The sequence below is a fragment of the Phyllostomus hastatus genome, unplaced genomic scaffold, assembly GCF_019186645.2.
Source record: "Phyllostomus hastatus isolate PE091 unplaced genomic scaffold, TTU_PhHast_1.1 phas_contig_551, whole genome shotgun sequence".
In the NCBI taxonomy this organism is placed as follows: Eukaryota; Metazoa; Chordata; class Mammalia; order Chiroptera; family Phyllostomidae; genus Phyllostomus; species Phyllostomus hastatus.
The window spans coordinates 3,763,637-3,788,818 of NW_025333909.1; the positions used below are offsets into that span (position 1 = coordinate 3,763,637).

Sequence of the window (25,182 nt, forward strand, 5' to 3'; positions counted from 1 at the left end):
AAAACTTATGTACAACCCATGGGCATGAACTAAAGGGGGGAAATGTGGGTGGGAGGGGGTGTGCAGGGTGGAGGGGAGTGAAGGAGGGGAAATGGAACAACTGTAATAGCATAATCAATAAAATATATTTTTAAATATTTTATTTATGTATTTTTAGAGAGGGGAAGGGAGGGAGAAAGAGAGGGAGAGAAACATCAATGTGAGTTGCCTCTCCCACGCCCCCTACTGGGGACCCCACTTGGCTCACAACCCAGGCATGTGCCTTGACTGGTAATCAAACCAGTTATCCTTTGGTTCACATGCTGGGGCTCAATCCACTGAGCTACAACAGCCAGGGCTATTTATTTTATTTTTAAATAAAATTAATAACTTGTGAGAATAACAATGAATGATTTATATTATGACACACCACTTCACATTTGTTATTTAATTGAATTCTCACAGCCATTTGTAAGAGAGACTTTAATATTTCTTTGTATATGCATGAGGGACCCAGGAAAGACTGAGGAGATAATTTTCCACAGGTCATACACCTAGAAAGTAGCAAATTGTAGACCCAAACCAGGTCTTTTGATGTTGCCTGTAGATCATTGATGGATTTGAGAAAAGTATAGCAAATCACTTGGACTGTGTGTCAATCATGGTACTTAGTTACAAACAGGAGAAGAAACATGTTAAAGAATATTAGGCAGCTCGCAGGATCTCTTGGAATATGTGTGGGTAGGGAGAATATAAGGAGCCAGGTTGGGAGGCGACCCTGCCATAAATAAGGCTGAGGCCAAACCACAAGACTACTGAGAAAAAAACCCACAGGGAACAGAAACTGCAGGTCACATCACGGATGTCATGTTTTCCCCAATCACATGCTACTATTGGTACCTCCCCAGAAGGAGGTTCCTGCTCAGCACCTATGTCCTCATAATGACCTTTTCCAAATCACATTTTCAACTGTGTACAGCTGATTAATGGATTTTAAATTTTATGTTTCTGTCCTAGCTGAAAGAGAGGATAGGAAAGCAAGTATCTGGCATATAGATTGGAGAGTTAAGACTTATTGTGTAAAATTCTCCACAAATATAGGAACATCTTGAATGTGCTGGAAAACAGCAAAGCATGACAAATATTTGTCCAAGGAAAAATATGGAAAAGGACATGTGAGTATCAGATATATGGTAGAGGATAGAGGTAAGCAGTAGATGGATCATTCAAACCAAAGACAGTGTGTGTGTGTGGGGAGGGGGGCAGGGGTGGTCTGCAGCTTCTCTCTGGCCCCTATGAATTCAAATCTACAAACCCCCTTAACTCTGATAGCAAGCGCCTGATCCAGCACCTCCTGTACCCAGGAAACCAACAATACAGAGAAAAGCTACAGTTAAGTAAAGAAATCAAGTGTCTGTGAGAATCTTTTTGTCTCCAGGCAACCAATGTCTAACTTGCTCAGAAGGGTCGAATAAACATTATGTGTTTATGGAAAGACATGGAAGTACAATATTAACTGTCTTTAGGATGCAAATAAGGTATCACTCAATCCTCAAAAGACAATTCTCCATATTGTCTAGCTTGTTCCTCTCATACAAAAATTAAAGCTCGGCACAAAAGGGGACAAGGTTGCAAAAAAAGGTCTTAGTGTGGTAGCGCCATTTTTACCGCTTTCAGTTTATGCCCGTTTCGCAGGGCTTCCAACAGCGAAATGTTGGGACAGAGCATTCGGAGATTCACAACCTCTGTAGTCCGTAGGGGCCACTATGAGGAAGGTCCTGGGAAGAATTTGTCGTTTTCGGTGGAAAACAAGTAGCGGTTACTAGCTATGATGACTTTGTATTTTGGATCTGGATTTGCTGCACCTTTCCTTATTGTAAGACACCAACTGCTTAAAAAATAAGGATGTTTTAGTTAATCCATAAAACAGATATGAAGAAGAGCATTTTAAGAGGTGCAGTCTCTTTGAAAAAATGAATCAAACTGTTGAACTCGATATACTAGATGTGTTTGTAAATAAACTTAATGGCATGAATCCGTAATGCTTCTGTGAAATACAAAATGTGATAATTGGGCATCTGTGTACTTTTCTTATTTGGGTATTATTCCATTATCAAAACCTATGTGATTTAACTTGTTACTCAGTCTTAAATTCTGAGATTTTATTTAATTATTAATTGCCAGTTATTAATCACGATGTTGGTATTTCTGTTATGAAAGAGAAATGCAAACTTGACTTGAAGTCTGCACTGATTCCCCTTTTATGTAAAGGGGGAGGAAAAAGTTACTTTTAGTCTTCCCCTCTTCTTTGAAGGAGTAAATAGCTTTCTTTCATGAGGATTTTTTTTTATGGAAAAAACTGTACGAAGAAAACCAGTAGTGTATACAGATCAAACTACAAGAACTTCATTTTTTTTATCCACCTATACCCTAAAACTGAAACTTTTGTCTTAGTAAATGTGCCACTGACCAATGAGCCTTGTTTAGACTGAATAAAAGGACAATGTTTAAAATGGAAAAAAATTAAAGCTCATCTATTTCTATATTGTCTAAGAAAAGAAATGATAGTCAATGCTATCCATTCTTCTTTATACAATAACTCACTGTGAAAAACTCACAGATGACCATGAAGTTACTGAAGCTTTTTACTTTCCTCATCTAAATGAGCCAGTTCTTATTCTATTGAAATAGTAAAGCACAAGCCTGAAGATTTAGCAAGGAAATTTATTGCAGTGTTATTTATGTAAAGAACAAAGTGAAAATAACCTAAATGCCCCCAAATTGGGGAAATCTTGAATAAAGCATGAAAGATCATTAGGATGTAGCAAGGAAATAGAAATTTAAGTTAGGATGGTAAGTCGGGGCCTCAGTGATAAGACGGTATTTGAGTGAAAATTTGAAGGAGGCAAGAAAGTGCACTATGCAACTAGCATGAAAAGAGCATCCTGTATAAAAGGAATGGCAAGTTAAAAAAAAAAAGAATAGTGAGTTCGATCTTTGGGAAAGAAGGTGCCTGGAATGTTAAAGGAACTGCAAGGAAGCCAGGGTGGCTAGAGTAGAATTATGAAAGATGTAACAGATGGTGTCAGAAAGGTAATGACACACTGAAGGAAACCAAAAACAAAAGGAAAAGACAACCTGCTGCATGGGAGAAGATAATCAGCCAGTGATACGTTTGATAAGGGGTTAACATCAAAAATATTTAAGGAACTCATATAACTTAAGACCAAAAAACTCATAATCCAATTTGAAAATCTTCAGAGGACCTGAATAGACATTTATCCAAAGAGGACATACAGATGGTCAATAGACATATGAAAAAATGCTCAATGTCATTAATCATCAGAGAAATGCCAATTAAAACCACAATGGGATATCACCTCACACTTGTCAGAATGTCTACCACCAATAAATCAACAAAGTCTTGGCAAGGGTGTGGAGAAAAGGGAACCCTAGTACACTGTTGGTTGGAATGCAGACTAGTGCAGTCACTGTGCAAAACAGTATGGAGGTACCTCAAAAAATTAAAAATAAAACTATCATATGATCCAGCAATTCCACATGTGGATATTTATTAAAAGATCTCAAAAATAGTAATATGAACTTATATATGCCCTGGCTGGTGTGGCTCAGTGGATTGAGTGCCAGCTTGTGAACCAAAGGGTCATGGGTGTGATTCCCAGTCAGGGCACATGCCTGGGTTGCAGGCCAGGTCCCCAGTGAGGGGCACGTGAGAGGCAACCACTCATTGATGTTTCTCTCCTTCTCTTTCTACCTCTCTTCCCCTCTGTCTAAAAATAAACAAAATCTTTAAAAAAAAAAGAAAAAAATACATGCATCTCTGATATGTCATGGTGCCCATTTTATAGCCATACCCACCTCCCTCCCACAAAACTCACTCCTCCTGCCCCATCCTAACCACTGAGAATCAATAATCTGTTCTTTATTTCTACGATTCCCTGGAGATTTTTCCAAGTAGTTTCATGAATTCCTTTTGTATTGTTGAATCCAATAACCATGGTATGGATGTACCAGTTTAATTAACCATTCACACATAAAAGAGCATCTGAATTATTTTCACTTTTGGGTTACAACAAAGCCATTATAAACATTTCTGTGTAGGTTTTTGCATGAACATATTTTCACTTCCCTGGAATTAATGCCCAAGAATGTAAATAAATTGTATAGTACTTGCATGCTCCATTTCTTAAGAAATTGTCAAACTGTTCTCAAGTGATTGTACAATTTACGTTCTCAGCAGCAATGTATGAAGATGCAAAGAAATCTGTGTCCTCAGTAGCACTTGGTGTTTTCACTATTTTGTAAAATATTTTATTTATTTATTCCTTTATTTATTTTTTAACAGAGGGGAAGGGAGAGAGAGAAACATCAATGTATGAGAGAAACATCAATTATTTGGCTCTCGTACCCCACAACTGGGGACCTGGCCCACAACCCAGGCATGTGCCCTGATTGGGAATCAAACCAGTGACCTTTCTATTCACAGGCCCGCACTCTACTGAGCCACACAAGCCAAGGCTATTTTCACTATTTTTTTTTTTTTACTTTAGCCATTCTGATAGTTGTATAGTTGTATAACATTATAATTTTAATTTTAACTTCCAGATGCTGCTGATGTTGAACATCTGTTTATATACTTCTGATTTGTATATCCTGTTCAGAAAATGTCTGGTCATGTCTTTTGCTCATTTTCTAATTAGATTTTTAATTTTCAATTTATTGTTTCCTTTTCCTTTTTAAATTGAGGTAAAATTAACCATATTAAAGTGAGAAGTTCAGTGATATTAAGTTTTTTTTTTCTTTAGAATATTTTTTAAATATTTATTTATTTTTAGAAAGAGGGGAAAGGAAGGAGGAAGAGGGAGAGAAACATCAATGTGTGGTTGCCTCCTGTGCACCCCCTACTGGGGGCCGGACTTGGCTCACAACCTAGACATGTTCCCTGACTGGGAATGGAACTGGCGATCCTTTGGTTCACAGGCCGGTGCTCAATCCACTGAGCCACACCAGCCAGGGTTCTTTAGAATATTTTAATGTTTATTGAAAAGTAGAAGCATAGGGTATGGGAACCTAAGCATTCTTAACAGTCTTTAAAGTAACCAAATTATTCAGTCAGGGTTTTTTTTTCTTTTTTTTTTTAATTGTTGAAGTACAGTTGTCTCCATTTCCTCCCCTCCACTCCCCCCACCCCACACAACCCCACTGCCCACAATATTCAGTTTTTATTGAATTAATTTTTATTGAATTTATTAGGTGATGGTTAATAAAATTATATAGATTTCAGGTGTACAATTCTATAATACATCATCTGTATATTGTTTTGTGTATTAACCACCCCAAGTCAAGTCTCCTTTGGCCACCATTTATCCCCCACCCTTTACCTTATTCTATCTCTCCCTGGCTCCCTTTCCCTCTGGTAATCTTGTTTCCCTCTGGTAATCAAGATAAAGTTTTCTGGATCTATGAGTTTCTTTTCTTAATCCATTCACCTTTTTCACCCAGCCACTCAAACCTCTTTCTTCTAACAGCGGTCACTATATTTTCTGTACCTGTAAGTCTGTCTCTATTTTGTTTGTTTATTTTGTTCATTAGATTTCATAAATAAGTGAAATCACATGGTATTTGTCTTTCTCTGACAGGCTTATTTTTTCAAAGATTTTATTTCTCTTTAGAGAGAGGGGAAGAGAGAAAGAGATGTGGAGAAACATTGATTTGTTAGCGAAACATGGACCAGTTGCCTCTTGCACATGCCCCAAACAAGGACTAGACCCACATCTCAGGCATATGCACTAACCAGTAATCAAACCAGCAACCTTTTCCTTTGCAGGATGATGCTCAGGCACCTGAACCACTCCTGTCAGGGCTCTGACCAGCTTATTTTACTAAGGATAAAACTCTCCAGGTCTATCCATGCTGTCACAAAGGGTAAGATTTCCATCTTTTATATGGCCAAGTAGTATTCCATTGTGTAAATGTACCACAGCTTTTATATCCATTCATGTACAGATGGGTACTGGGGCTGCTTTTAAATCTTAACTATTGTAAATAATGCTGCAATGAATATAGGAGTACATGTATTCTTTCAGATTAGTGTTTCTGGTTTCTTGGGATAAATTCTTGTTTTTCTATTTCAAGATACATATATGTACTCAATATAAATATTCAGTCAACTAAATACAGCCAAAATTATTTTCTCCCAGGCTTTTTAATAATTCAGTTCAACATAATAAACTGAATAGTTCAAACTACCGATTTATTAAGATGACTGAAAACTCCTCATCAATGCCTACCAAGTAAATATTTTTTGCTTATACAGCATAATATGGTATTGCTTCCAACACTGCTTTAGGAAAATATACCACATTTTCAAATAGAAACTTTTATTCTGTTGATTGACATATAAGGAAAAAGGAGCAAGATATGATTTTATTTCTGTATCATATGTATTGAGTCATCTTAAATTGGTCTAAGACATTTCATTAACATAAAAATTGAAATGATTTCCACCATATATATTATGTTGATTTAATATTCATATATATATAATAATATATATTTAAAGGACCACAGAAATTGATGGTTAAAAGAGTATATCTTATTTTCCTCCTCAATATAGCCAGCCCAGTTAAACATGCTCACTGCCCTATTGAAAGTGGTACCATTCCCATGTAGTAAGTTATTAAAAAAGGAAGTGATGCTTATTTTTAATCTTTTTTACTGTTATTCTATTACAGTTTTCCCAATTTTCCCCCTTTGCCCTCCTCCACTCATTCTACCCCCTGCTCCCACAGTCAATCTGCACACTGGTGTCCATGTCCATGGGTCATTCATACATGTTCTTTGTCTAGTCCCTTCCCCTTCTTTCCACCATTGTCCTTCTTCCCCCTCCCCTCTGGTCACTTTCAGCCTCTTCCATGTTTCTATGCCTGTGGTTCTATTTTGTTCATTATTTTGTTCAACAGATTGCTCTTATAGGTGAGATCATATGGTATTTATCATTCACTGACTGGATTGTAACACTTAGCATAATATTCTCCAGTTTCACCCATGCTGTCATATAAGGTAGGAGTTCTTTCTTTATGCTGCATACTATTCCATTGAGTAAATGTACCACAAAAACTAAAAATGGAACTGCCTTTTGACCCAGTGATTCCACTGCTGGGACTATACCCTAAGAACCCTGAAACACCATGGGGTGCATAGGTCCTTCCAAAGGACCTTCAAAAGGACCTATGTACCCCAATGTTCATAGCAGCACAATTTACAATAGCCAAGTGCTGGAAGCAACCTAAGTGCCCATCAGTAGATGAGTGGATCAAAAAACTATGGTACATTTACAGGATGGAATTCTATGCAGCAGAAAGAAGGAGCTTCTACCCTTTGCAACAGTATGGATGGAGCTGGAGAGCATTATGCTAAGCGAAATAAGCCAGGCAGTGAAAGACAAATACCATATGATCTCACCTTTAACAGGAACCTAATCAACAAAACAAACAAACAAGCAAAATACAACCAAAGACACTGAAATAGAGAATAGGCTGATAGTGTCCAGAGGGGAGAAGGGAGGGAATTTCAGGGGAAAAGGGGAAAGGTTTGCAGGAACAAGTATAAAGGACACATAGACAAAAACAAGGGGGGTGGAAATGGGAGGGAAGTGGGAAGGGCTGGGGCGTGGGCTGGGATGGGGGTAAAAGGCAGAAAACTGTACTTGAACAATGATTAAAATAAAAAAACTATGGTGCTATTTACACAATGGGATACTATGCAGCAGTGATCCTTATTTTACAGGAAATCTGGAGGCCTTTGCAAGCATTTATTCCACAGGTTTCCCATAAACAGTTATACAGGTGAACACATTCAGACAGAACATAGTATCATTACAAGAGAGAGCTCCTTCACTGACTGAATCAAGGTTCACACAATGGTCTTGAGACCTACATAAAATCAGAGGGAGCAATTTAAATACACTATTCAATAGCTACTTTACCAACAAAAACATAATGAGCTTGTCCTGGAAAATAAATGTCAAACAGAATGCCAATAATATTAGCTTAATGTCTATGATTGAGGAATATTTTCATGAAAGGCCTGTTATCTACTGAACGTAAATGAAAGCAGAACTTGTATATGAAACCTGTCCAGAAAGTATCCAGCCACATGCTATGAAAAATAGAGCCATTTATTGAAGAAGATACAAGATAGAAGAAACACTGTACATAAGACAATGACACCTCAGTCCCCTTCAAAGTAGGCACCTTGGGACCTCACACAGTTCTTCCAATTGTCATCAGCTGCCCCATCGTATTTTCCTGAATCTCATCAACTGTCTGAAATCTCTTCCCTTTCAAAGGTGATTTTAGTTTTGGGAGAAGCCAGAAGTCTCACGACACCAAAACTGGGCTGTAGGAGGGCTAAGTTACTTGGGTGATTTGATGTTTTGCCAAAAACTCTACATGAGATGTGATGCATGAGCCGGTACATTGTCATGATGAAGCTGCTAATCACCAGTTGCCCATAGCTGAGGCCTTCTGAATCATCTGAAGAGTTTCCAGAGGAAGGTTCAAGAGTCATACAAAATTTGATGCAGATTTGTTGCTCTACTTGCTCAGTCATTTTGAATGTGATAACTACACAGTGCATATACTCACTCAACGGCCTCTACCACCCCCACTGACTAGTGCAGTAAAGTCACCATTGTTCATACATGTGCATTCCAGTCCATTCTCCTTGTCTGCCAGGTTACATCCGTGTCATACAAACCATTGTCATTATAACAATAGCTGGACTTTTTCTGGACAGACCTTGTACTATAAGTTTTTTTTTTCCTTTGTGATCCTCATGAGCTTGTATAAAATACCTCGATATAACAACCTATTTTAAACTGAGAACAACTTAAGTCAATAGCTGACAGACACTTTACTTTTACTTCTTCCACCACACATTTTAGGTATTTGATATCAACATGTATATCTCCTTAAATATTTTGTATCCAATAACTAATTATTGTAGTTATAGTTATTTTTCATTTGTTTGTTTTTAATCTTTTTTTAAAGCTAGGGGAATGGAGGGACAAAGAGAGGGAAAGAAACACCAATGCATGACACCTATCACTTGCCTACCACACGCCCCTAACCAAGAACCTGGCCCACAACCCAGGCATATGCCATGACTGGGAATCAAACTAACAACCCTTCACTTCATGGGATGACACCCAAACCATTGAGCCACACCAGTCAGGGCTGAGTTTTAAACTAGAGTTGCAAATGACTTATGCACCATTTAATATTAGAGGTTCTGACTTTGACTATATATTTATTATTACCAGTGAGTTTTACACATTACACATTTATATGCTTTTACAATATTAATGATCACCCTTTTAATTTAGTTTGAAAAATGCCCTTTAGTATTTATTCTAAGGCAACTCTAGTGTGATGAATTCTCTCAGTTTCTGTTGTTTTTTGAAGTCTTTGTCTTACCTTAATTTATGAAGGAAAGATTTGCCATGTGTAGTATATCCCTGGTTGAAAGTTTTTCTTTCAATATTTTGAATATAGCATCCCACTCTCTCAGGCTGCAAAGTTTCTGCTAAGAAATCCACTAACAGTCTTATGGGGTTCCTTTGTATATGACAAGTCATTTTTCACTTGCTGCTTTAAATTTCTCTCTTTATCTTTTACCTTTGACAATTTATAATGTGTCTTGGTGTAATGCTTTTCTAGTTCACCCAATTTGGGGTCATTTGTGCCTCATGAATCTGGATGTTCATTTATCTCTCCATGTTTGGAAAGTTTTCAGACACTATTGCTTTAAAATGACTTTCTGTCCAATGTTTTCTCCTCTCCTTTGGGATTTCAGTGATGTATATTTTGTTTGTCTTCCTGATAACCCACCAGACCTATAGGCTTTCTTCACAATCTATTTTTTTTAGGATTTCCTTCTCTAACTGCGTAATATTAAATGATCTATACAAGTTCATGAATTCTGTTTTAAGCTTTGTTATGTCTGCTCTTAAAGTCTTCTATTGAATACTTTAGTGCATGCATTGTACTTTTCAGCTCTGTGATCTCTATGGTTTCTATTTCTTTGTTGATTTTCTCATTTTGTTTATGTGTTATTTTAAATCTCCATTTCTTTAGGCTCCATTATGAGAGCTTTATTAATTTCCATTGGTGGTGTCTTTTTACTTGATTCTTTGTGATCCTTGTATCCTTACTTTGTATTTCCACATTTAAGTAGGTAGTCTCCCATTCCAGAATTTATAGATTTACTTTGGCAGGGGAAGAACTGCACCAGTTAGCTCTGCTTCATTATTGCATGTGTCAGCTGGTAGCATCTACAAGCAGATGTGCCTTGTGACTAGTGTACCTATTATGATGAGACCACTGCCTGTTTTCTGAGGGGGATACCACTGGCTGAGTTCTATGGTTGTGTGGGCCTGCTGGACTCTGTAGTCAAGTGTGGCCATTAGCTGGGCTCTTTAATCACCCTTTTTTGGGCCCTGCTTCAGGCTGTGTTCAGTAATCAGACAGGATTGTAGGTGAGGCTCTGTGGCTGGACAAGACTATAAATAGGGCTTGAAGGATACACAGAGTCTCTGTTTAGGTTCCATGGTTATTCAGGGTAAGAGGCTGTGCTCAATAGTTGAGAAAAGCTGTTGGCTTGCTTCCCAGTACGAGTGGGGCTAAAAGATGGTCTCCTTGACTACTCAGGTTCTTTGGCCAGGCAGAATTGCAGGCTACGTTCAGCAGTTAGGCAAAGCTGTGAGTTTGCTTTCTTTCCCAGGAGAGGCTGTAGAATAGGCTTCATGGCCAGTATTCCAGATACCCAATTCATGGAGAAGTGCCAACCAAGCTCACTGTCCAGATAGGGCTATCCCTTAGCCCTGCAGATGGGCAGAACTTCTGGCTGGGGTCTCATTAGAGTGTTGCCACAATTATGAATATGGTATACCAAAATCTAGCAGCTGGTTGATGTAATCCCCAGCCTTTCTTTATTTCTATCTGATCCCTGGTGGTTGAGCCCCACAGATTTTCCAGTGATCTCCATGAAGCCAGAGATGAGTGGGCTTTCTGGGAAGAATCTCCAAACTCTGGAGTAGCTGGATGTTTACCTTGGGCTTTCTTTTCTCACTACAAAAAAATGTAGACCTAGAGGATTCTGCTCAGTGTGGTGTTGTTCCAGCTTTGGGGAGAGGTGATATGGTAAAAGTGAAACTACTCCTTTTATCCTTCCAATACAATCCTTCTCCATCTCTTTGGTCCATTGTGGTGTTTCTGCCTCACCTCCATGTTCTGGGATTTTCCAATGGTGTCTTGTCAATGGGACAGAGGTTGGAATGACCTATGTTTCCATCTTAATAATGTCACCTTCCATGGAGGCAGGATTTGCAATGGTAACCCATTTCAGTTCTGATAATGGTATTTTGTATCTTGTCTATTTTTATCTTTGTCACTTTTGTTAGTTTTATCAATTTCATTTTATTTGTATTGATTTTTAAGAAGCTGTTTTTTGCTTCATTTGTTTATTATTTTTCTGCTTTGAGTTTCATTGATTTCTATTCTTATCTGTATGCTGCCCTTCTTTCTGCTTACTTTGGATTTATTATCCCTTTTGCTTACAGTTTCTTTATGTAGAAACTTATTTTAGTAACTTAACATATTTTCTATATTCTAATGCATTTTAGTTCTATAAATTTTCCTCCTAGCACTGCTATAGTTGCTTCTCACAAATTTTGAAGTGTTTTGTTTTCATTTTCAATCAATTCTCTTTATTTTTTAAAGACTTTATTTATTTTATTTTTTAGAGAGGAGGAAGGAGAGTGAAAGAGAAGGAGAGAAACATCAAAGTGTGGTTGCCACTCACATGCCCCCTATTTGGGTACATGGCCTACAACCCAGGCATGTGCCCTGGACTGGGAATCCAACTGGCAACCCCTTGGTTCACAAGCTAGCAGTCAACCACTGAGCCATACCAGCCAGGGCCAATTCCATTTATTTTCTACAATTTCCTTTGAGACATGTTTGATATATGAGTTATATAAAAATGTGTCATTTAAAATCTGAGTGTCTAGATATTTTCTTGTTGTTGTTTGGCTATTACTTGTTTGTTTTAAGATTTTATTTATTTATTTCCCCTTTCTAGGGGAACAGAGGGAGAAAGAGAGGGAGAGAAACATCAGTGAGTGGTTGCCTCTCACATGCCCCCAACTGGGGACCTGGCCAGCAACCCAGGATGTGCCCTGACTGGGAATCACACCTGTGACCCTTTGGTTCTCAGGCTGGCACTCAATCCATTGAGCCACACCAGTCAAGTCTGTTATTACTTTCTATTTTGTTCCCATTGTTATGAAAGAACACACATTATATGTATGACTTAAATTATTTTAAACTTGCTGATATTTGTTTTAAGGTCCACTATAGGACCTATCTTGATGAATGTGGTTGTTTAAAATATGTGTGTTTTTGGTGTTCTTTTTTTTTCTTTTTTGTTTTTTCATATGTATATTTTTGGCCATTTTTTTATTGTTGTTCAAGTACAGTTATCTCCATTTTCCCACCACCACTCCCCCCACCCCATCCACAATCCTTGCCCTCCTTGGCTTTGTTCATAGGTCCTTTATGCATGTTCCTTGATGACCTTCCCCTTCTTTCTCCCATTATCTCCTCCGTTTCCCCTCTGATCACTGTCAGTTTGTTCTTTATTTCAATGTCTCTGATTATATGTTGCTCGCTTGTTTGTTTTGTTAATTAGGTTCCACTTACAGGCAAGATCATATGGTATTTGTATTTCACCACATGGCTCATTTCACTTAGCATAATGCTCTCCAGTTCCACCCATGCTGTCCATAAGGGTAGGAGCTCCTTTTTTCTTTCTGCTGTGTAAAATTCCATTATGTAAATGTACCATCGTTTTTTGATTTGCTCATTTACTGATGGCTGCTTAAGTTGCTTCCAGCACTTGGCTCTTATAAACTGTGCTGCTGTGAACATTGGGGTGCATAGGTTCTTTTGGATTTGTGTTTCAGGATTCTTAGGGTGTAATCCCAGCAGAGGAATTGCTGGGTCAAAGGGAAGTTCCATCTTTAGTTTTCTGAGGAAATTTTATACTGTTTTCCACAGTGGCTGCACCAGTCTGCACTCCCACCAACAGTGTACTAGGCTTCTCTTTTCTCCACAGCCTTGCCAGCACTTACTGTTTGTTTGTTTTGCTGTTCTTGGTGAAGTGTTTTATGTATGGCAGTGAAAGTATTTTGATTGATTTTTAAATTTTATTTATTTATTTTTAGAGAGGGAGAGAGAGAGAGAGAGAGAGAGAAACATCAATGTGCGGTTGCTGGGGGCCATGGCCTGCAACCCAGGCATGTGCCCTGACTGGGAATGGAACCTGCGATACTTTGGTTCGCAGCCCACACTCAATCCACTGAGCTACACCAGCAAGGGCCTTGATTGATATTTTTAACATTATTTTTTCAATTACAGTTTACATTCAATATTATTTTGTGTTAGTTTCAAGTATGCAGCGTAGTGGTTTATTGATTGTTTCGTTAATTTTTTTTTTTACTATGGCTCTATATTTTCACTTGGACAGGTCAAAGGAAGTCACCAGTAGCTTTTGTTTAATGTAAAAAAGGAAAAAAAACATACACACAAAAAAACACAAAACCTTGGGCTTAAAGGAAACCCATGTCATTAGAGAGGATTCATATTTTTATAAAGGAAATACAGTGTAGAATTCTCTAGAGAAAAATGGCATTTTAAAGCTAGTTTAGGGGGCCCAAAATGATTTGGGGAAGGTATAAGCTTATATCAGCTAGGTATAAGGTGATGGAACAGTCGTCACTGCCCAGGATCTTGGAATGGATCTTGCTGTCACATAGTGCAAGTAAGATAGAATGAGATACCAAAAAGTAATCAAGGCACCAACCAATATTTTTGGATTGAGCATTTGTCATGTAGGTTCAAAAGGTGTAGTCATAAACTGAGTTGGGTAGAGGTGCCAGAAACTGTCAACTAGTGGCACAGCTTGCAGCAATTTCCCAAGGCCTTGTCACTCTTGCAGAGTGAAGCCAGTATTCTTTTTGTTTCCCTTGGGGTTGCAAAGGTCAATTTCTTCATGAGCCACATTGAGGTCCCCACATAGCACAAGGGGGCTTGTGGGAAGCCGAGCCCTTTAGAAACTTGCAGAAGGCTTCACCCCAGTGCTGTAGTACTCCAGGCACACCAGACCTTGACCTGCGTACATAGGCTGTTACCAGCACAAATGCATCATATTCAGCAAATCACTTGGCCTTCCTGATCATATTCTTCCTCACCAATGCCATAGAAGACTTTGAGTGGGCACTGGCGAGAAAGTAGGCCCACGCCACTGTACCCTTCCTTGGCTGAAGGAGTGGACCAGTACTGATGACATAGTCCAGGCAGTTCTTGAAGCACAGCTAGTAGTTTATTCTCTGAACATTTGGTTTCTTGCAAGCACAGGATATCTGGGTCTTCTTCCTTTACCCAATCTAAACCTTTCTTCTTAATCCAGGCTTGAAGCCCATCCACATTCCAGGAGCAGATCTTGAGGGTAGCTGATTTGCCACTGGGTGAGGTCTTCTTATCTGGGGGGGATCCTCATACAGGACTGACCCCTCTCCTGCTGTCTCTTTTTTGTTTTCCTTTGTTCTTTCTCTCGCTTTACTCTTATTGGCCTCTGGCTCAATCCTGGGCACTTCTCGGTCTTCTGCCACTGATCCTTTTTTCCCAGCTTCTGCATCACTGTAACGAATGCCCTCCTGCACCATGTCACCCAGTGAAGCAGCATTTTTACTGTGTTGACTGCTAAAGTTGAAGTGGGGATCCTTCTTAACTGAGCACAAAGAATGGAGCATGCTGTTAATTTTTTTATATTATCATTTATCCTTAGTTTTGCTTTTTCTGTATTTATTCATTTCTGATGTTACAGGATTTTTTCTTTCATCATGTTATGTTTGATCGACTTTATCTGAGCTACCCTTTAAGGGTGGGTCTGTTAGTAACAAATTCCCTTAGTTTTCCTTAGTCTGAGATTGTCTTTATTTTCCCTTCATTCCTGAGGGGTAGATTCACTCAATATAGATTTGAGATTGACAGCCCTTTACTTTCAGAAACTGAAAAATGTCATGCTACCTTTTTCTCACCTCCAGAGCTTTAGCTAGAAACCCAGTCATTCAAATTTATGTTTCTCTATAAACAATATGTTGTTTTCCTTGGAGATTTTAAGCTTTTTTTCTTATCTGTACTATTTAGAAGTTAAATAAATATACTATGCTTTGGCATAGATTTCTTTGGCTTTTCCTATTTTGGGTTTACTTAGCTTTTGTATCTATAGACATTTTTGCCAAATTTTCAACCATTGTTTCTTTGAATATTTTTCCAGTCCCTCCTTCTATTCTGTGAATCCTGATATAAATGCTGGATATATTTCTTTTGTTGTATAAGCTGCTAGGATTCTGTTAACTCAATTTTGTTTATTTGCATTGAATAAATTCTATTAATTTATCCTCAATTTCATTAATTATATCCTATGTCATCTCTACTGGTGAGCTCAGCCAATGATTTTTTTAAATTAGTTATTCTCTTTTCCTGCTCTATAATTTTCATGTATTTTCCTTTTATAACATTTCTTTGCTAAAATTTTCTATTTCTCAAGAACATTTTTTATTACTTGTTGCAGCATTTGTATGATGACTTTTAAAGTCCTTTTCAGATTATTTAAACATCTGATTCATCCTAGTGTTTGTTTCTATTGATTGTCTTTTCACATTAAAGTTGTGATTTTCCTTGTTCTTGGTATAATGGAACTCTGGGCCACATTCAAACCATCTATTTTAGGAGGTAGTCACATTACTTAAGTTTAGCACAGGGTTCTGGTGTAATTTTGTATGACACTGTAATTGTCATTGATTTTGTATCTTTTTTTGTTTTGCTTGGTTTCTTGGGTGTCACTGAGGCTCCTATTGATCCCTGCCAGAGCCACTTATTATTTCTGGGTAGGAAAAGGAATATTCCAGATTGCAGGTATGAAGAGTGGGTCTGGGCTTAATATGTTGAAATTTCCTTTGGGGTAGAAGAGTCTCTGGCCTGCAGAGGTAAAGAGCAACTTCCATGGTCACTTGGTGTCAGAAGGGCTTGTCCTCAGTCCCTTTTTCCAGTGTCTCCAGGCCCCCATTGTGTTGTCACTAGGATTTCTCTTTCATCTTTGGATGAATTCTCCTTGGTTGGGTGTTGGCAAGATGCCCATTTGCCCTGTTGCTTTATTTTTCTCCAGGATGCCTACCTCTCTCTATACTTTTGAGTCCTTGTTTCCTCTTTCATTATTTCTAGGCTTTGTTTATCTCCAGAGAGAGATGAGTCTATTGCATCTCATCTGAATTGGAAGCCTAATTTATATTTTTAAGACATCACTTTTCTGCATAGAGTGCTAGAGTGAATGTGAGGAAGGGGGCTACCACACTAGTGCAGATAACAGATGGTTGTGTTTTAGACTGGTGTGGTAGCAATGAAGATAAAAGCAAATGAATTAGTTAAAGATATTTTTGAGGCAAAACAAACAAGAATCACTGTTGTGTTGACTTGGAGGATTCCTGGTTTGAGCAATTAAATGGATGGAAGTGTCACTTAATTGTGAAAAAAACAAACAAACAAACTTCTCCTACATCCTCATTGGGAGCAAACTCTCCACACACACACACACACACACACACACACACACACACACACACACTATATACATATATATATATATGTATGTATGTATGTATATGTGTATATATATATATATATAGAGAGAGAGAGAGAGAGAGAGAGAGAGAGATTTTATATATATAAAATGCATGGGATTGAGCTTGCATTCCTCAATCTGGAGCAGTATTACATATTCAGAAAAAATATATCCCTATCCCACTTACCTTTCTTTCCTTGTCTTAGATTCATGACCAGGCTAACAACCTCCCAGTTGAATATAAGTTATAAATATTGTTGACTGGAGTCCCCAGAGTGCACTGGGTTTTCAAAAACCTCCAAATTAATAATAGGCCAAAGTAGTTTTCCTGTTATATGCATTGATTATGCAATGGCTTAAAAAGTTTAACAGTTAAGAGGAGAGGGACTTTCGGGGGAATTTCAGGGGAAAAGGGGAAGGGTTTACAGGAACAAGTATTAGGACACATGGATAAGAACTAGGGGTGGGTGGAAATGGGAGGGAGGAGGGGAGGGTTGGGTGGGTGGTTTGGGATGGGAGTAAAAGATAGAAAATTGTACTGCAACAACAATTTAAGTAAAATTTTTTAAAAAACTAAAAAAAAAAGAAGACAAAAAAAAGTGTAACAGTTGATTTTATAATTAGCTATCCAAACCTTCCCCTACCTCCACCACCTGCTATGTTTCTGAGATTTGCAGTAAAGTTCCTCAGGAAATTACTGACCCACTGTAAACTACAATGCATGATAGGTTATGGTCTGCATTTTTCCCTTAAAACTTCAAAATTATATGAAAACTGAATACCAGGCTTGTAGGTTTGTACATTTGATGTGTAAGAGGTTGCTAACTATGCAGACAGGTTGGCTCACAAGATAGGAAAGTTGGAGTCAATATGGACACAAAAAATGGAGATTAGTGGAGCTCTTCATGTTATAGGGTGATCAAACAGGTATTTGGGGTCAAATAGATGAAGGCTTGAATCCCTGCTGAACTTATAGCTGAATGTCCTTAGGTAAAATCACTAACTCTCTGACTCTTTATTTATTCAAATGTAAAACAAAATAGTGCCCTTAGAGAATGCAAGAAGGTCAAATGCAGTCATTTATTAGATTCTTTGTAAAATATAAAGCACTGTGTATTTCAGGGTATCATCTTCGCTGTTTCTGCGGCCCCTTCTGTTCTCTACTTGCCATGCAAAATGTTAATATGTATATTGTAGTGAGGGTAGGTCATCTCATACCATCCCTGCTTTCTTGTCTGTGCTCTCTTACCAAGAGTTCAAATAGGCTTGAACTTGCAGGTAACAAAGAAATAGCGCTTTAATGTGCTAGATGGAAGGACTCTGTGTTTTAAAGAGGCCCCCAAAATTTCAAGTAGACCTTTTATACTCCCAACTAGCAAAAGATTCCATGAGATCTGTGTCCACCTTTCCTTGCCCAGGGGACAGGTTTGAGCCTGGTCTCAGCTCTCTATTTTCCTCTTGCAACTTTTTTTTTGGCATCCAGAAGACTTTTGGCACCTATAGGACAAAAGATGGCAACCACCATTCTGACTTTGAGGCTTCCTCTCAGACAGCCTTTTCATTTCTAAAACACAAGCTGGCAGGCTCCACAAAGGATTGACCCATTCTATATCTACTCCTCACCCCACCATTGAGTGGCCTTTGTTTCCATCACAGTCACAACTTTCCAGAGGCCAGAGGAACCATCAAAATCATCAAATTCACCCTTACATTATTCTAACAAGTACTTTAATATACAGGAATTTCTGCTTATCATATGGAGAAGACACTCAACATTCTCTTCAGTGTGATTGTGCCAGGAATTTTGAGGACTGGCTTCCTCAGGAGCAGAGCTCTGGGTTCAGAAGTTAAAGTTGTTCATGGCAACCACCATCCACCCACTTTCCAAAATAGTTTCTTTCCAAAGAGAATCAAAACACATTTTGGATCTTCAGATCTCACCCCACCCATTTTCTCATTGTACCCATGTTCTTTATTCCTTAGTTTAAGTATGGATTATCCTCACAGCTCACTTAGCCTTGGTTCAGATTGAATTTGTGTAGGTCCTGGAAAGCAGTAGAAGCCTATTCAATGTGTTTTACTCTTGGTATGTACTTTGTGAGAAGGATCAGTTTTTAGAAATTTCCACATCTTCCAAGTGTCAGTGAGTGATATAATCTAGCCATTGACATTTGTGATATATAATACTGGGGGACTCATCTAGCCACAGGTTCTCAAGTAGAGCAATGAAAGTTAAAGGAAAAGAGAATGTATAGCATTTCCATGTAAATAAATAAGTGAAAAAATACCCAGACAAGTTTGATTCCCTCCTCTGTCTGCCTACCACCCATGCCCCTTTTACAGTAAGGTCAGCTGCTGGTCCATGGCCTGCTGAGAAAGCATTCCAGATGTGCAGTTCCAAGATCCAGCTGTTAGTTCTTGAGAGACAGAAGCTTAAAGCTGTCATCCAGGATTGACCTCCTGTTGCGCCGTAGCTTTTTTTGACGATGTTGGTACCAGACCACACCACCAAGAACCAGAACAATGAGCAAAAGAACGACACCCGTAGCAATTAAGACAGAAGCCAGCATCTCAATATCCTTTACAGGAACCTGCATGCCCAGCATCCTCACATTGTCTTCTCTAAAGTCTCTGGACACTGCTGTTGAAATGGAACAAGAGGAAAATGGTCACCCTGTGCTGGAGCATACTCCAAAAAGGACTTGCAATCTACTCCTGAAAGAGGAGAAACAGCTCTATCCAAATATAACAGAGGAACTGTCCCTATCCTTTAAAATATCAGCTGATAAAAGCAGATTCAGAGGTCTCAGTGACTTGGAATAACAAGATGTCACAGCTGAGGAAGTCCTTATTAATCACTGCGTTCACAATCCCCTTATGGAAAGAGCTAAGGCTCAGAGTAGAAAGACCCTTGATATATATGAAAAAAATATATCAAGGACTATAATATTTTTAAAAATCTGGATTTGGTTTGCATGGTTCCAGAAGGTATAATTAAGAACAAAAAGTAAAAATTCCAGGGAAGAAGTCAGACTCAATGATCTAGCTTATCACTGCTCTTTTTGACCATTGGACCATGACAACAGCCTGCCACTGGGCTGTCTAGTCTCTCACCTCTTTGAGTGTTAACTCTGATGTCACATTGATCTTTCAGGTGAAATAGCTAATTGTTTGAGTTCCTGGCATGCAAAGTTTTAATGATCTCCAATTAACCTAGGGAGTAAAGTTCAGACTCAAGCTAGGCATTTCAGCTCTCACAATCAGGTTCTAGCAACTCATTCTTTGTTCCCCAGAATAGGCAATCCTCTTTCTGGCCTCCAAGACTCTCATGCTGCTCCATTTCCCTCAACACACTTTCTTCTTCCTCATTTTTCTATCCCCAGTTTAAATGTTACCTGTCTTTGTAAAACTTTCATCAATTCAGCTTGACAGTTAATGAATGCCCTTCTTCTGTTTTCAAAGTATCTGTACCATTTGTACGCCCACAATTTACTTGCTTGGACCATGTTAGTTAATCCTCCCTCATTTCTGCACTTCAGTCACCTCTTTTTGAAAAGGGATATAATAACCATACTTAACTCAAAGGTTTATTGTGAGGCTTAAATGAATTAGTATTTATAAATATTTAGCATAGCACATGGAAGATGGCAAATGCACAGTAACTGATAGCTGTTATTACTGTTTGCCTTTTTTTTTTACAACATCTAACACCACAGTTGTTTCTCTAATTCATTTTTAGACACAAATTCCTTGGAAGGTAATATCTATGTCTTGTTTCTTTGGTGTCCCCGACACTCAGAAACTGTTCAATGAATGTTTAACTGGATGAACATATGTTCTTATAGAAGTGAGAAAAAATGAAATACATAAATATGTATGCTCCACTCTCTCAGTCTCACCTTACCTCTTCACAACCCCTTCAGGATATACCCTAATTCCCTGGTTGTCAGTTTATAAGGTACATAGACAGATCATTAGGAATTTTCCAAACACAACTGAAAAACTTTCAGACTAATAATCTCTAATGTCCTTCTAGTGCTCATAACTTTTTTAATTTTTCTGAGTCTTAGTTCAGGTACAAATGGGGTGAAGAATGAAAGCACTATTTGGACCTAGGCTACATAGAACAAGAATCTATAATTTCTTGAAGGGAAGAAATGGCTGGTTCTAAAAAGCCAACTATTTGATATTTCATAGATACAAGAATAAAAATCCCTGGTGTAGACTCCATGGTATTTGTTGTAGTTTTATACTGTCCCTATAGGAAATTATGTTTGTGCTACAGCTTCTTCATGCCCAAACCACCAACACCTTGAATTTTCTTGCCACCCACACATTAGATGGGAGGCTAAGATATCAGCCTTCAACTGAGGAAGTTGGGGGGTGAGACCAGAGTGAATAAACCTATTGAGGGAAGCTGAACCTGGGATACTTTTGAAGTCTCACAGAAATCTCAGAATGCTTTCTGCTAGTATTTTGGTCCATCTTTCAGCCATGTGGATCGCATATTTTAAAGACACCACATCTTCCCACAAGCACACGTTGCATACAACTACCCAGTCTGTGCATCACTTTTCCTACCTTTTCCAATCTCGTTGGTGATGGTGGTGATAATGCTTAAGTGTTCTAGAGAGAAAATAAAAGACAAGAGGTTAGTCCTGTTTTCTTACTATCAATCCACAGGTTCACTATGGGAGGCTGGCACTGGTTGGAGGAATCTCTGTGATATAGTAACCAAAAATGAAGATACCTGGAATTAACTAACTTACGGTCAAAGTCAATATTGGTATGTAAATTTGATTTTGAGTAGTGACACAAAATTTGAGCTAGAGCATAGGCTTAGGAATCCAAAAAGTAAGCCATCCCTCTGCATTACTTGTGCACTTATTGGAACTTCTTCAATCCCTGTTATTGCTCTCTTTTTTTATTGTTGTTGTTCAAGCACAGTTGTCTCCATTTTCCCCTCCAGTCCCACCCACCCCAACCACCTCCACCTCCCACCCTTGATCCTACCCGCCTTTGGCTTTGTCCATGTGTCCTTTATATATGTTCTTTGATGACTCTTCCCCTTTTTCCCCCATTGTACCCCTCCCTCTGCTCCTCTGGTTACTACTGTCAGTTTGTTTTTTATTTCAGTGTCTCTAGTTACATTTTGCTTGCTTGTTTTTTGTTGTTGTTGTTGTTGTTGTTGTTGTCGATTAGGTTCCACTTATAGGTGACATCATATGGTATTTGTCTTTCACTGTCTGGCTTATTTCACTTAGCATAATTGCTCTCTTTGCCACCCTTTCCACTCTCCCTTCAGGAAGTCCCTACATATTCAAACTATACCCATACATACACAACCTGTTCTCAGAATACTTCTTCCTCTCCTTGCTTTAATGAGGCTGAATTCTTCTCTAAGGACTACAGTTCCTTTACATACCCTCAATAGTGCTTTGAGATTATCATTCCTCTCCTTTTTCAAAAACTATCTGTTTTGAGGCTCATATTACTTAGCTAGAAAAGTCACAACAACTTCTTGTCATTGTTACCTAGCAGTTCTTTTCATTCATGGAAGTCTTTGATACCTGGCTAAGTGTTCCTCCTCCTCAGTTCTCACCATGGGTATTGACCCATCATCCAACATTCAAGCCTCACAGTTTCTGGAGCTCTTAACTCCAACAAATTTTTCACATCTACTCCAATGCTATTACTACTCTCATGGTCACACTGGACTTTTTATGCAGAACTGCTCCATCTCAGAAATCTAAAATTTAACAACAGCCTTCTATCTTTTTTGTACTCTAATGCTATTATTCCATTTCACTTGTTGTTTCTTTTTCATGAAGACCTCTAGCTACTGGACTCTTCCATTTTTTTTTCAGAACCTCCCAGCTTTATCCTATCTTTTCTTTCATTCTTGGTCAGGCTAGACTCCATGTTCTGTCACTTCAACTACAAACTTACCAGGAGCATTATAATTATATACAAAAACCCCAGTAATTATAATTTCCCTGTATTTTGTCTGGTGGATGCTGGTAGAGAAAAATCACACAGGTATAAAGATCAGTATACTTGTGTCCAATTTTAAGCCCTCACTGCTGCCTGGCAATAATTAATTTCTCATTACTCAGAGTAAACTTTTATTTCCCATTTTCCAGAGTTGTTATTTCAAACATTTGTCTACTCTTGTCAAGCCCATTAACCAACCACCTATCCTTCACTCCAAGCAGATGATTCTTTCTCCTCTATCAAAGATGAAAAAAGAGACTATAAAAGAGAAATATTCTACATTTCTGTAAAGTACCTCACCAAAACCTTGATCTTTTTATTTTCTATTTTCTCTTTTCTTTTAGGTGAAACAATGACCTTACTCCAGTCTAACCTGTCATTTTAGCTCTGGTTTTCATCTCATGTTTCCTCATCAGGAGCCCTCTTTCAACAATAAAGTCTTTCTTCCCTGTCTTCAACACATATGTGGTTGGAACAATATTGAATTTGGCCATAGTAGGTTATATATTTAAAAAAGTCAAATAGGTAAGATTTATGGGCTGGCTTATTTTCATAGAGAGAAATGAACTATCCTTATTCATGGAAGTCCCTGGGTCACATGAATTGAGATGGTCTCTTATCTATTAGATGGTCTATATTTGAGATGATCCATTATTAGACATGAATACCTGTTATCTTAGATCTATGGAATCTTGATGACACATCAATTCATCACTTGACTTTGGTTCTAAGGACTGACAGAACACAACAAAGAATTGTGTGCTTATATTGGTGGTGGAAAATAGTACTAGAGTAGTACATGGAAGCCACATTTTAGCTCTATGGGTTACCAGAGAACAAAGCTTTTCAAACATACAGGAAATCATAATGTGCAATTATTTGTCCACCACCCCCAGAGGGTAAATAGCAGAATTGTAATCCCTACCATTTTGCTAAGTCTGTTTGTATGCCTGAAGACTTTCTTCCACTTTCTATTCCTGCTGACAAGAGTGCTGCCATGGCTAGCAACCCCAGAATATCTACCTGAATACCAACACTTTTCAAAACCATATGACACTTTAAAAAAAAAGCACAGGGAAAAAAAATCCTGGATTCCTGTGGGCCCCACCAGATTTTATATGGCCTCTTGAAAGGGAGATAATGCTGAGAGCTGGACTCAGGTCAAAAGGCTTAAAAAGTGAGAGACTTAGCCCTGACTGGTGTGGCTCAGTGGGTTGGGCACCCTCCCACTAACCAAAAGGTCACTGGTTCCATTCCCATTTGGGATACATTCCTGGGTTTCAGGCCAGGTCCCCAGTTGGAGGTGTGTGAGAGGCAATCCATTGGTATCACATCGATGTTTCTCTCCCTCTCTTTCTCTCTCCCCTTCCCTCTTTCTAAAAATAAATAAAATCTTAAAAGAAAAAAGAAGTGAGAGACTTAACATTTTAATAACCCAAAGGCATAAAATCCAACACAGCCTACCTTTCTACATTCTTGGTGATTAACAAAAATTTATTGGTAAAGAAACTACCACAGCTATTCTCTTTCCATATTAAAAAATGTAAGAAAAAAACCCCTCTTTTTTACTCTTGGTAGTAACTCTATCTGTGATAAGCTATATCAGAGGCTAATATTTCTTTCCAGCCTTAGTCAGAGTTGTGCCAGGTCAGAAAGAATTGCCTTTCACAATCCCCACAGAGAAAATCAATTAAGGGGTGATTATTAGAATTATATTTCTTCTTATTTTATAAACTGGATTCATTAGCAAAATTCCATGAAATAGTCTGTGACTCTAATTAATTCTAAATAATAAATTTATACATAAAATAAATATATTTCAAAGGAAGAAAATCTGTACTAGGCATCAACATGAGAACCCAAGCAATTCCAGACTGTATTAATTGATTTGAGCTCAACATGTGTCAAAGAAATTAGAAGGAGGGAATAGCAAGGGGGCAATGGTGAATAGGAAATGTTAAATGGGAGAACACCTAGGAGATATGTTCTGTCTTAAGTTATGGTTCTTCTAGGATCAGAAGGACAGGTGAGACTTTTTAGGATTATGTGGTTTCAATAAGCTATACAAATGTTAGAAGATGGTACAGCTTGGGTAGTTAGTCCTCACCTCTTTGAGACAAGACAGTAAAGAGGGTCTCCATGCCAGCATGGACATGGTCAGCAACATGGCAGTGCAACAACCATGTCCCAGGGTTGCTGGCCACCATCTCCACAACCTCAAAGGTCCCTGGGAACAGATCCACCACATCTGCCCGGTAGCTCTCTCCATTCTGCAAGAGAAATTTGGGGTGAAGAGGAAGTGAACGGTATAGAGATCACATACCAGTTTTTAAAAACCAAAAGGCTTGGAAATCCACATCAGGGACATGGAACTCCAATTCATAGATCAGAGAGCAGTTTAAAGATTCTACCTTATGCATCTTTCCAATGAACCTGCCCACA

General features: G+C 38.4%; 1 protein-coding gene and 2 pseudogenes across 4 annotated transcripts in view; 1 reads left to right on the forward strand and 2 right to left on the reverse strand.

Annotated features, from left to right (window-relative positions):
• The first annotated feature begins 1,690 nt into the window (after positions 1-1,690).
• On the forward strand, positions 1,691-1,985 carry LOC123824368 (annotated as a pseudogene).
• Positions 1,986-13,762: 11,777 nt separating this feature from the next.
• On the reverse strand, positions 13,763-14,788 carry LOC123824253 (annotated as a pseudogene).
• A 3,669-nt stretch (positions 14,789-18,457) lies between these two features.
• HEPH (hephaestin) overlaps positions 18,458-25,182 on the reverse strand; it is a 58,295-nt gene continuing 51,570 nt past the window's right edge. For all 4 annotated transcript variants that reach the window (XM_045847540.1, XM_045847539.1, XM_045847541.1 and 1 more), the window contains exons 20-22: positions 24,848-25,010; positions 21,328-21,372; positions 18,458-19,387 (exon numbers count right to left, since the gene is read on the reverse strand). In XM_045847540.1, the coding sequence (XP_045703496.1) occupies positions 19,158-19,387; positions 21,328-21,372; positions 24,848-25,010 (438 nt within the window). In that variant the 3' untranslated portion in view covers positions 18,458-19,157. The remainder of the gene's footprint in view (positions 19,388-21,327; positions 21,373-24,847; positions 25,011-25,182) is intronic.